We start from the raw sequence: 13,709 nt of genomic DNA, 5'->3' as shown, positions 1-13,709 counted from the left end.
ACTGTCTGGCGCCGCAGAGGAGAAGCCATGTATAGGAGCAGGGTTGCTGTAACTTTTCCCATGTAGTGAGGGAAAACTTGTCTTTATGGATCCTATTTATGACTCATGAAAATAACCCCTCAATGATTGATGATTGGTAATTCTGTATGTGCTCTTTTTGGGCTCAAGACATAGGACACCCCCCCCCCCCATCGACATGCAGTTTACTTCTCCACCAGCTCAAGCCCTGTGTACAGTGGTAGTAACGCAGCCCACCAAAGTACTATCTCTGTAAGACTGGAGGTATATCCTTGCCAATGAGATCTTATCACCTGCTATTCTTCACACCACCCTCATCATTTTTTTTTATATCAGGTGGAAAATATACAAAACAGTAACGCTAAATGAGTCACTGACTGGCTGACTTTTAATGCACCATTTATGTCTGTTCATGTTTGACTGGTATTTTAGCATCATGTATTGAGGTATGGTGCTGACACTAAGAGTCAAACCACCTCAAAACAAAAGCATGGAGGAGAGGTGTGGAGGTGAGTGATGATGAATGTGACTGCTCCACCTGACCCCAGTCCATACTATCTGCCCTAACACAAATTTGGATATGTTGGCCTAAACTTTAAACACACATCAAATTAGGACTTTCATCCAATATCGTACATATTTAACTCATCATAGTAGCCACAACTGCCGTATCGGCCGTTTTTGTCAACCTTCTTCTATTCATATTGCATTGTTTCCATTTCAGAATGCGCTCCACACTGCCATCAGAACATGGGTGCACAAACACAACAGAGACTAGACACAACTGTGTTCAAGAAATTTGAAAAATAGACATAAATTTAAGCTACTAAAAATACTGGAAAACACGGCAAGCCAAACTTTACTAAGCGGTCTACAGCAAAAGCAAACCTTGATGTTTTAACATGTGCCGAATACAGGATTAGTCTTGTGACTCTACAACAGCAAAACAATAACGCACAGACATACAATACACACAGAGGAATATGCTACACAAATATATCTGTAAACCTTCAAAAACTTTAAAGTATTAGCCAGTGAGGTGAAAAGTCAAGCCCCAAACTGACACAAAGCTTCTGAATTTAGCCTGTAAAGATCCAGGGAGATTTAGACTATGTATAGTACTGTGTGTCTGCGTGTGTGTCTGCGTGTGTGTGTGTGTAAAGAAAGGAAGCATTGAAGGTGTGATGTGTGAACATAGCTGACATGTAGAGCCCGCATTTATAATTAGCAGGGCAGTGGATGTCAAGCAGGCATAGCTGGCATACATTAGGGACATAAATACACACATGCGACAGGATGATACACATATATATATATACAGTGTGTTCACTTTATATAGGTGCCTGCAGGATGTATGACAGCATTGGTGCATTAATATAAAAGGCATTTTACCAATTTCCCTTGAACGTTTCAATGAAAAAAACAGCATAAAGGTCAGGAGAGAGTTCAGGAGTTTCAACTGATGTTGAAATCAGGTTGTGAGAGGAGAAATAAGGAGAAACATTACAGCTGTTTTTCTCTACACATTTGTTTTCCTCCATGCTGTGTGACTTCTTTTTTGTATGAGTGCTCATCTAAACAACCAGTAAATTTGCTGATGCAGTCCGTGAGCTAAAAATAATTCCTGTAGTGAGTAGTAGCAGTAAATATGATGGCAAATGACTTCAGCCACATTAAAGATGAAGTAACTCACAGGCAACAGACATAAAATCAAAAAAAAAAAAAAATCACATATGAGTATTAATGTCCCCCATAACAAAAAAAGATTTACTGGAACCTGAATGGGGAAGTTCTAAACAAAATTCAACAGTTCTTTCTAAGAAACAGCCATAACATGAAAGCTGAGGCTGCTATATGTGGTCTGTGGGAAATTTTGTGTCAAGAGGAGCCATTTGGGTATAAAATAGATGAATTTTGTGAATCTGAGAATGACGTTATGCTGTGTGATATTCAATTTAAATGATAATGGACAGGGAAAAGAATAAAAAAAAACTAATATTTGTGAGGAGGAAATGAGGAGTTTGAAATTAATAATAGCATCAGTCGGCTAACTAATTAAATGATTGTTATCACCCTATTTCCACACAATCTGTAATTACATTTCATTGAATGGAATTTCCTGGAGTGTGAGATTAAAAGAAGATAAGGCTTAGACCAAAACTGGATGTTCTGAGCACAGGAAGGAGAGAGAAAAAAGGCATTTAAAAAGGTAAATGGAAATGGAAATAAGCAATGATTCAGGGACAGTTGATTGTACTCCATTTGAAATTAATTACACATTTAAAATGTCTCTCTCACTCCGCCTGCCATATTTTTTTTTCTTCCCCTCCATCTCCCTGTCTCAGAGGAGGGTGCGCAGTTTGCTAATGAAAAAGCAGGCTTAATATGTTTTCCCCGAGTCCATCTGGTAATAATTGTAGCATGTAGCAACCGTAGCTGTGTTTGGATAAAGCTCTGACATACATGGGGCCCTCTGACGCTCACAGAGTAAATGTGTGTGTGTGTTTATGTGGGAGCGAAACAGAGAAAAGAGCATGTGACTGGTGAGAGGAGGGGAGAAGCTGTGTTGTGCTTTCCAAGCTGCCGGGTGATGGGCCAACATAACTAAATCAACTTTATCGTCAGCACACTGTTTTACGTAGAGAATTGCAGACCAGAGCAGGGCCGAGCGTGGAAGGTTGGGTAACCCTCTGCTCCTCCGGGGCATTAGCATGACTCAGGGTGATGATTAGTGGCATCTGATGGGGAGCAGATTGTTATCGGGGGAAAAAAAAAAAAAACACGCACAAATCTGAACAAACACAGGTGCCTGTATTTTACTAAACGCTGCCTGTTTGTACAGAAATCAGGGTGATATGATTTTTATCGGGTTACTTCTTACTTGAAAGTCAAGTATGGTTCAAAGTTAGGTCATCACATAGTAAAATAATTCATATAGCAATTGGCAGATTGAGAGATTTTCCTGAAACTAAATTATAGTTTATTCAATCCTCCCAACTGTAAATGTGCCTTATTGAGTAAGACTCACAGTGAGTTACCTTGGATATCTGGAATATCAGCTAAAAACAAACAACCCCCCCAAACTAAAAGAGGAAGAAGAAAAAAAACAATCAGGGGTCCCAAACCCAGAGGAGAAATTCCAGGATGGTCCTACGTTATTGAAAAGAGACTCTGAGGTAATTTCACAATGATTTCATTACAAAACACAACAATAAGACAAAGCTGTTGTACAATCACAGGTTACACCCTCTGGAGTATTTTCAAATAGCTACACAAGCACTGTAAAAGCTTCTATTCAGTTTTGCACCAAATCTTCTGGGAGTACAGATCTGTTGATGTTATTAAAACCCTTTCACTAACTATCAGTATTCACTGATACAAAAGTAAGGGGGAGGAAAAACGGAGCAAAGTGTGACAAAGTGACACATTCTCCTCCATCTTGTGACTTGCTGGCAGTGTCAGATGTAGTAGGTGGAGGGGAGTGGAACATGTAGAAAGACCCTTTGTACTGAAAGGGTCACACATCCTCTGTTTGGGGCATTCAGAGGCTGACTGACTGACTGACTGAGTGTGTGCGTGCGGGAAAACACATCCAATACACATCCTTACTGAAAATGATGGTGCGAATATTTAAATGTAACAAATGACCGAAGATCATGTGCATCCTTTGACATCAAGTACGGGAACTCCAGAAGTTTCAGATATCAGATTCAATAGGTTGTACTGTACACATACAACGGCTAACGCTCGACTAGCTTGACCTGTTGGAGCAGAACATCTGTACACATTATTGTTATGTGTAGCATATAGCTCTTCTATGTTGTGGCAATATAAAACTCGAGGGTCTCTGTGAAGAAAATCTATCCTCCCCTGTCCTCTTACATAACCCAGATTAGGCTGAGCCCTGTATATGGTTGCACGGATGAATATAGCATACAGTATTTTATGTAACTTAATCAAGCCGAACACAGTCGGTGGGCCTCAGAGGAGAGGCAAGAGCATCCTGTACAGACACGCATTTCCTGTCAGGCCCTCAGAGTGTTTGCATGTGTTGATTTGTTTGACCCAGCCCCCTGCAGAGAGGCTACACTCAGGAAGGGCAGTCAGCCAAAACACAGAACTCTGCTTCAAGTTTTAACTGAAGGGTCATGTGACCTGAATGTACCTCATCCGGCATACACCACTAAAAGCTTTTAGTGAACATATCTTTTAAAAATCTTTACCTTTCCGTCTGACTTGTAATGGGAAAGACTGGAGGACATTGTTTCAAGGCCTCACTACAGCACACCAAGCAAAAACTACTCTAAAAGGCTGTGCTGGTCAGCGTCCATTGCTTTATAGTGGCTGCATCTCCCCATCTTTCTGAGGTCCTCTGCTCTTCTGTCACTATGAATTGCAAAAATATTGTCACGCAGTTTCAGTGTAGTGAGCTGCACGAAGATTCAGTTAAACAGGACCTTCACTGTCTCAGCTGAGGCTAACACATGGCATTGTAGCTCACACATGCACACTTTTACACTAACCATGTTCTCATGGCTGCGTTTGAATAAGAAGTTCTAAAAGCTTAACAACAAAAAAAATGGGAGCAGCTATTTTGAGCTGACTGAGTACAGAAAAGCTGCAGGATTAGTGTTAAAATGTAAGAACACGAATAACTATGGCCCTAAATTAATGCAAACTAAGTCTCCAATCAACATTAATAGAGGTTCAGTAGACTCCTGTTTGTTCTTACATGGATTCCATCCATTCAGTGAATATGATTATCAAATATTGTCTGTCCCTTTAAAGGCAGTGACACATCACACCATCAACACATCTGTTACAGTCAGTGAATAAGCTTGAACTACATCCTTGATTGCGATAGGTACGATGCAATCTCCATTTACTCAAACATGCCATGTCCAGCCCCCCTGTGACCCTGCACTGCAGGACAAAGTGGCTTCAGATGATGGATGGATTCACTCAAATGTATTCATTTCTGCAATATAAAGTCACCAAGAGGTTAAACTTATAGAAAGCTTAACAAAGCAATCTGAGCTCTGCAACATGCGGCCAATCACTGGATGAAGGCGGCGTGATTGTTGAATTGTCCGTGGGACAGTTGGGGGTGTCGGGGGTCGGGAGTGGGGGCGCGGCAGCAGGGTCATAAATATTCAAAATGGGCCATGTTTAATTTTCCATCTCCAAAGACATGACTGCTCTCGTGAGGTTAAAAGTACAACACGCTGCATACAAATGTTTCAAATACATGTAACTGATTTACCAGATGCCATTTTCCACCCTGCTGTGCTCCTGCCACAGTTTGAAATCTCTGCAGGGCTGATCTCACAAAGAAGCCATTCACACTGAATTGTGCATGATCACACGCTCACACACACCGTCATACACGCAAAGCTTTCAGTCAGTCTAAACTTTTACCGAACTTCAACTTCCCCAAAAACCCAGCAGTGACCACATAAAAAGTAGTTCTCAGGTTACAACCTCACCCAAAATAGGCTTTAAGTACATAGTAGTGAGATCTGGTGACGTAGATTATAGTTTTTAGAATGGTTACACACACTTGGATGCACAAACACACCCACAGACACAGACGCACATCAACTGTAATGAATCCAGTGCTATGCTTTAGGGAATGTTTAACAATAAACTTATTATGCAAATAAAATCATTTGAGTCCACTGATATGGCTACATTCAGACATTTTGTATTATATATGAGCAGCATGGCAAGAGAAATGTCCTCACAATTTAGGTCAAATTAACTCTTCAGATAAGCTACTAGGTAATCTTCATTCTGTGTACAAATCCAATACACTCAACAAGAATTCAGTTTAGGGTCACCATTTTTACCTTATTGTTACTAGCACTACAGTGAAAGACACAGGCCACAGGCCTGTTCGTAATGGGTTCCTGTGTGAAATGAGTAACAATATGCTTTTACGACGGGGAAAAGAACTTCGGTCTTTTCCTGGAATTGGGGGAGAAAAAATTGAAGGGACGTCCTCCAAGTGCAGTAGTTTTCAGAAAGAAGTAATCTGTGTACAGGAAACAGGCGCTAAGACTGCTGGCGCTAGTGGGCTGAGCAATCAAAACAATCTCTCTATGTTCTGATTGAAGAGAAAGGGACTTACGCCAGGCTCTTCAACACACTTCATCATTGGGGGGGGTGGGAGAGATGGAGAAAATGATAGGGAAAAAGGTGGAGCAAGAGAGGAGAGGAAAAGTAGTAAAAGGAGTAAAGGAGGAAAAAAAAACCTTGCTTCTTCACACTATTTTCATCTTTTATCTTATTATTTATCTTCTCTTCGTCCACTATTTTATATCTACATTTAGATTTTTTTCCTCATTTTAGTCTTTCATGCTTTGCTCTTTTTCCCCTCCTCCATGTATGCGTTGTAAGAAGGAGTTGGGGAGAAAGTACGTGGGATTTTCCCACAGCTCGGCAAGACCAGACCCAACCCCAACCCCCATCACCACCACCCACACACGCTTATTTTCTGTCTCTCCCTCGACTCACTCCGTCTCATGTCAGATGGGAGTCTTGAGGAAAAACACCCATATTCCACCACAGAGTATTTTGGATGTTTGCTGGAACGTTACACCAGTCATTGTTCCACTTGTGTAGTGAGCCACTTGTTAACCGTGTGCTGCTATAGCAATGTCATGATTACACTTTTGAGTTCAAACTGTGTATTCCTAATAAAACAACTCAATTAAGAAATCACAGGATTAACTTTTGAAGTAGATTTCTCAAGGTCATAAAACATGAGTGTAAAAACCTCAAGTGCCATACAGCACATGAGCAAGCAGCTCAAGGGACCCGTCGCACCCGTAAAAATTTAATTAGTTAATTCTCACACAAACAGCTTTGACTCCAAACTCCATCTGCTTATATAGATGCTATGGTTCCAGGTATGTATGCCTACGCATATTTGTGAGTGTGTATGTTACCTCTGCAGCCTGTGTCTCCTGGTGCAACAGCGTCAGCCCTGTCAGGTCTTCAAGGAATGAGTGAGAAGAATTAAAAACCTTGGACAGGAAGTTGAAACCTTCTCTCTCATAGTGGTCCAGGACCTGAACAAAAAAGACATAAGACACAAAAGTGGGTAAAATATTACATTTTTCATTCTTCAATCTTTTGTAAGCTCTTTTTAAACCTGATGTGGATTCATGTGGTGGACAGGTGAGTCATGTTAATGCATGAGAAAAGCCTCTTGAGGTAAAAACATTGCTGCATATGTAAAAGTTGACATTTATCTTTAAATGGGATAAAATATAAAGATTACTTTAGTCACTTTTAGGTCAGCACCTCTGAAATCACAGTGTAGGATTTACTTTGATCTTCGAACTAATACAGACTTCAAATACCCACACCTTCTTTCCAAAACGACACACACACACGTGAATCCTCTGCCCTCCCGACTACCTTCCTAAGCTTGGCCAAGCCTTTCATGGACGCCCACAGTCCCTCCTCTGCAGGTGTAGAGTTACCTCTGCTTCAGACATCAACACGCTGTGTGCATCACTGCCTCTGCGTGTCTATGTGTGTGTGTGCATGCTCGCAGACTAACCTGGCGTCTAGTCTTGGTGCCAGACACACCACACACAATGCACAGTGATGTGTCCCTCATTCATCTTTTCAACCTCTCCTTTCTTTCCTTCCTCCTCTTTTATTTCTTTGACTCTCCACTTCCATCCGGGGCTTCTGTTACGTGAGACGCCAACGACCAGAAACACAGAAAGAAACCTGATGACGGTGATGAGCTTGTGATAAAGTTAATAAAGTCACATCAGGGGCACAACTGTGCACACACACACGTTTACACGGCTCACTTATGTTCTTATCAACACAGAAGACAGTGAGACCGAAGTCTTGTTGCACCAATTAAGATAAGCTGCAAACAAACATCTGGATTGGAAGCTGTGCTACACACAGTAGATGCATATAAACACACACAAGCACATGCGGGATGCACATGTGTACACACAGTATGCACTGATGCCACATAAATGTGTTATTAGGCTCTTTGTGGATCCATACTGTGAATGTATCACACATCATATAATGTGTGATACATTCACAGTATGGATCCACAAAGAGTGTGTGTGTGTGTGTGTGTGTCCTATCTTCAAACATAGGAAACTATGGGTGGTCCGGTCCTGGTGGCTCGGAGGGCCTCTAGCCTGAGATGTAAACATATAGAATAAAGAGGACTTCCTGCTTTTTTCCCCCCAAAGGACAGAAATACGGGGGTTTAATCACATTAGGGGGACGTTTTTAGAATACTAACCAATAAATACACAAGTAAATTAATAAATAATGATAATAATGACCTTTTTTATGACATCATGGGCAAACAGAATAGTTTTGGATTTCGGGTGTATTGATCACCATTAAAAATGTCCACAACAATAATAATAAAAATGATTGTTTGGTGCAGCTCTACTTAACACTGGCAAACACTTATTTTGATGCACAATTACTTCTAAAATTCTCCGCTGTGTGGGTTCCTAGTTAATGACACTATGACCTATGTGACACTATATTCTGAGTACCATGAGTAAACAGTTCCCGGTGAGTCACCGGCTTTGACTTCCTCTGTTAACATATATGGTCAACACGCCAGGTTACACACTCACTTTAAAAGTACACCAATTCCATTTCATCCGTGACTCATTTGTGTAGCGCCTGAGGGCATAAGGTGTTTCAGAGAAAAACTTCCAAGGAAGTTCAGTTCATTGGACAGATAGCTAACTCATACAGTTACCCTAAACAAATGACCCAAACTCCTGGGCCTGGTGTGAGGTGTGCTGGCACAACAATTCAAAGAAAGATCTGGAAGGTTTTGTACAAGACCCGGGTCTTCCACTTAACATAATAGCTGGTGAAGCCTGCAAGTATAGAAACAACCTTTCTGTGAACTATACCTAGAAAAGCAACCCTCTGTGATGATTGTTATAGTGGCCACGGCCGCCATCCATCCTCCCATTTCACATGATCCAGCAACTCAAGACTACTACATTCATTCATATGGATCTATATGAACTAAAGCCTCAAACACACTGTGTGATTTTAGGGAAGTCTGTGTTAAACACCAACTTATACAGTACGAATAAAACACATGCGATGTCATAGCTCATGATTTATGTACTCACACTGTGCTCAGGTTATCACACTGAACCGGAAATTAAACATGTCTAACCCAGAAGTCAGTCAGTTTGTGCTGCGCGTTACTGCCACAGCTTGTCAAACATAGCCTCCATCACTTCTGTCCAACACCGTGTTCACCACCATTTTTGCTATCATCTGTAACAATTTCGTGTAGGCGCAGACATTGGCGTGTTCGGCCAATGCATGCGCAGTGGGGGAAACACGGACTAGGGCTGATTCTCTGCCGAAACAGTGCAATACTGTCATGAAGGGCGACAAAAATGATCAAACATGTGAGCCTGTGTACACTGCGTGATTAAAGATCAACCTTTGTATGACACCCTGTGTTTTAAAAGGTATTTGTTTGTTTTATGCTACAAAGAGTTTAAGCAATGATCTGAATAACAGTGACTCAAGAGTGCAATTTGCCTACGGGCGACTGGACAGAAAATCCACCACTATATAAACTTTATAACATTAAAGATATGTTCATTATAAAACAGCATCAGTCATGCAGGATTTACACCTAGTAAGGATCATATTGGAGCCATTTTAGTGTTTAGAACATTTAAGAAAAGAAAAAAAAAAGATAAAAATATGTTTGCTAATAATAGTAGGTGCATATTTGGTAGTGTGTACAAGTAGCTGTAGTAAGAGGTGTCTGGCACGGTTTGAGACAAAGCCACGTCAGCTGTGATTTACTCTTTGGCGTGCAGTTTTATTGGCTTGTAGCCCCAGAAAGAGTTTGGAAATACACAAACACACACACACACAGAATGAAAAGCCCCAACTCTACAGGAACTGCTCCAGCCCAGACAGGGGCTGAATTGTTTTGTTTCCATAGTGACCTGGCAGCACACAGCTGACTGCGGCAGGAATACACACAGACAGACATGCACTTGCTCACACACAGAGTGAAGACAAAGACAGGCACACACACACATTAAAGTGAACACACTGATAGATGGACAGAGGGGGGCAATGGGGGAGGCAGAGGAGGTAAAACTGAGGAGAGAAGTGAAACAGGAGAAGACAAGAGTAAAAAGGAGAGAGAGAGCCAAGATGTAGGATTAAAACATACTGCTCATACACAACTGTGATCACTGCCTCAGCAAAGAATCGCCTTTCCTAACTCATGTTCCTCATTGTTCTCGACTACACCGGCTTTAGCCAATCCCTGTCAAACCATATGAAACCTCTGTGTCGGCCGAATAATCTCATCAGTCACACAGGCAGAAACATGACACCTTAAGATGGGCTGGAACGCTGTACTTTTTTTTTTTCAGAGCGTAGGTGGAGAAAACTTTTACTAACTAGCACAAGCTAGCCAACTCCCCCCCACCTCTTGGTTTCTCCCTCTGTCTTCACATGAAAGTGATAGATCTGGGGCTTTATGACCTCTTTTATAGACACAAAGACTGCATTGAGATCAGGGGAGAATGAGAGAGAGTGAACCAGCCCTCCACTCATCACAACACCCTTTCTCCACTGCTGCACTTCCTCTGCTTACCCCCCCCCCCCCCCATCCACTCACACACACATCCTACTTTTTTTTTTTTTTTTTTAAGACTTTCTCCCTCTCTAAAGTGCGGTTTGTATCCCTCCTCCCACCTGGTCTTACACTAATGTACAACCAACCAATCATATTCCTGGGTGCTGTTAACCACTTTGGCCAGCTGGATATAAACCAATGACAATGGAGTAAAAAATACAAATTTCTCCCACCCCACTTGGGAGATTTTGAATGTGTGGGCCCTTCAACAACCCATCCACACACAAACACACACAGAGCAGTGGTGGGAGCTAATTCCACTCATACGACAGTTGCTGACATCAACGAGCAACTGCTGCCTGATTGCTACCATATGGTTTTACTAGTTTTTTTTCTGTGTGTGTGTGTGTGTGTGTGTGTGTGTGTGTGTGTGTGTGTGTGTGTCTGTTCAGTATTCCACAAGGAACAACATTTCAACAGAGCTACACTGACTTAATAGTGTGAAAATGGCAGAGATGGGAATCCCCCTTATTTCTGCTAAGGCTGCAATTTGCGTTTCAAAACAATGTTGTTACATAGAAACAGAGCCCGATCTGACGAGTAAATCAATCCTCCACATGGGAGCTAAAATGCTTATCTTGGATGTAAAATAACATGTAATTTAAACTATATATATATATATATATATATATATATATATATATATATATATATATATATATATATATATACACTTTGTGGCACTTACAATGGGTGAGCAGGCAGTGCATTTGTCAAAGGCCAGGCTGGCAGGCAGGACGTTGTCGAACCTCGAAAGAAAGCCTCTGATCTGTGGGGGGAGAGAAATCAACATGTTATTTATAAAAGCAATGTGAAGACACATTAGTCCGACCACAAAGACACTAGAGGTGAAACATAAGCATTACCGGGAGCGTGTTTACATGTACACTCCTGTAGTTGTTATGACTGGATTTTTACAGTATCATGTTTTATGGGCATAATGGCTTACACTCACTTCAGGAACCTTGATATTTGAATACGGCTAGATTTTAGACAGAAAATTGGAACACAAATGTGCCTCTGAACACACTTTATTTTTAACAAGTTCCCCAAAACTAAAGAAAATGTAACACTAGCATAGTAGAAGGCATGGACATGAACTGTGGATATATTGACTCTTTTTCATTTAAAGATAGAGCCAAGAGCTCCCTCTGGTGTCCAGGGAGGCAGCAACATTTCCATTGAAACCTTTTCAACACATCCCTCTCTCTTCACTCCAAATTATGACTAATTACCTTCATTACTCTTTCTAAAAAATAAAAAAAAATGCCAAACACACATTCACCAACAGTGACACGTGCAAAAACACCACTCATCACCAATGTATTCCTTTCATGGCCTCCCTCCTCCTCCTCCCAAAGCCTCCTTGTTTTTTAATAAAAGCTTCAGCCAATTACCTTTTTCTGGTGACGCACACAGGCCAGAGAATGTAATGACTTCCTGACTATAATTATCTGGTGGTGAAACTGACAAATGCATCGAACATTTGTGACCAATTATCCTGGATGCACAGCGAGTGAGCAAGGTGGAAATTAAAAGCTTGTTCGGTTTGCATATTTGGATGACACGGCATGCTATGAGGCCAAGACGAGCACCCGTGTGAAGGATAAACCAGTATAAGTGACACAGTTCTTTAAAGAAAGATCAATTACAGCCGCACAAGTTCATTCTGCAGATGTCATGTACATCTTGGATGTGGCCTCATATCTGTGCTGTTCATGTTAATTAATGCATATACAAGGACTGGCAGAGGGAGCAATAAAAGGAAGGGGCAGGGCTGCATTAACAGGCAGTGTAGATATAACATTAATGTGAGAGGAGAAGTGGCAGAGGAAAATATATCTAATGAATGAAGTGACAAAGGGTGAGTGGACGAGTGAGTCAGACCAGTGGTTGAGCGTGGGTGAGATGAGCTACATGAAACAGCTTTTATAGGGAACATATACAGCATAAAGAAGCCCATGAATATGTTTCCAACGTCATCATCATCACCTATCTAACAATGTTGTGCTACAAACACACACAGTGTACACAATGTATTCTACTGTATACATCTGAAGTGGATGAACTGACCCGAGGGTGATAAGTCTTTGTTGAGCTCTCATGTTTGGCTCTTTGAAGGATTATGCTTAGTGCAGTAATGTTGTTACTTCAGTTGAAGCCTGAGGTGAGTGCTCCAGCAATTTGAAACCATGGGTGAGACCAATCCAAACACTGGAATAACCCAAAGTCTCCAACTCTCCTGAAAGCTGGAGGCAGAATAATAGTCTCTGTAGTGGGCTGTGTGATAGATGACCTGAAATATTGGCTGCCATTTGTTCAACAATTTCATAACGTGTTGATTTCGCTACAACTCCTTCTACACGATAAAAGGAGGAGCTCAGTGGTTGCTATTTCGACAGCGAATGATCCGATCCAATCCTGTCCAAATGGTAGGTCTCCTAAAAATGACTGATCAGTCATCTCTGAACGTCACCTGGTAAGTAGAGCCTCGTATCATTTGCACAATGTGCATGTACAGCTCTGAGATAAGTATGTAATATGTGGCTACCTGCCCTGTATTCTTTACACCCATCTACTACATATAACTTTATTAGTCTAATTACTTAAACAACTTTTTTATTTTCATTTTGAGACTATGCCCTTTAATTTAATCCATTGTCCTTCGTTTGTTTACACAGAATTCACACAGATTGTAGTAAACTCGAGGTCTAAATTACTGTGAATACAACTGACTAAAAGTTATAATATAAACACTTTCATGAGATACATCTGATTGTATGTCATTATAGTGAATCACCACAAGCTGTCACTGTGGCACCACAGTCATCCCTGCGGCTAACACTGCAGCTTGTCACACACACACACAGGTTGCTGGAGAAACAGGCATTTTAGCCCTAATATATACAAATACTCACATTCGTTCCCTCATGCATATTGTTCACTCTGCATTTCTGTCTCTGTGGTATTCATTATCTCACCTTCTCTC

At 41.2% G+C, this 13,709-nt stretch overlaps 1 protein-coding gene across 2 annotated transcripts in view; it reads right to left on the bottom strand.

Moving 5' to 3' along the window:
* atg7 (ATG7 autophagy related 7 homolog (S. cerevisiae)) overlaps positions 1 to 13,709 on the bottom strand; it is a 48,094-nt gene that overhangs the window by 15,799 nt on the left and 18,586 nt on the right. For both annotated transcript variants that reach the window (XM_028406930.1, XM_028406931.1), the window contains exons 17-18: positions 11,409 to 11,489; positions 6,969 to 7,091 (exon numbers count right to left, since the gene is read on the bottom strand). In XM_028406930.1, the coding sequence (XP_028262731.1) occupies positions 6,969 to 7,091; positions 11,409 to 11,489 (204 nt within the window). The remainder of the gene's footprint in view (positions 1 to 6,968; positions 7,092 to 11,408; positions 11,490 to 13,709) is intronic.

The sequence above is a fragment of the Parambassis ranga genome, chromosome 5 (genome assembly GCF_900634625.1).
Source record: "Parambassis ranga chromosome 5, fParRan2.1, whole genome shotgun sequence".
Taxonomy (NCBI): domain Eukaryota; kingdom Metazoa; phylum Chordata; class Actinopteri; family Ambassidae; genus Parambassis; species Parambassis ranga.
Note: the sequence above shows the minus strand (reverse complement) of the source record. Positions and strands in the feature narration are given on the sequence as shown.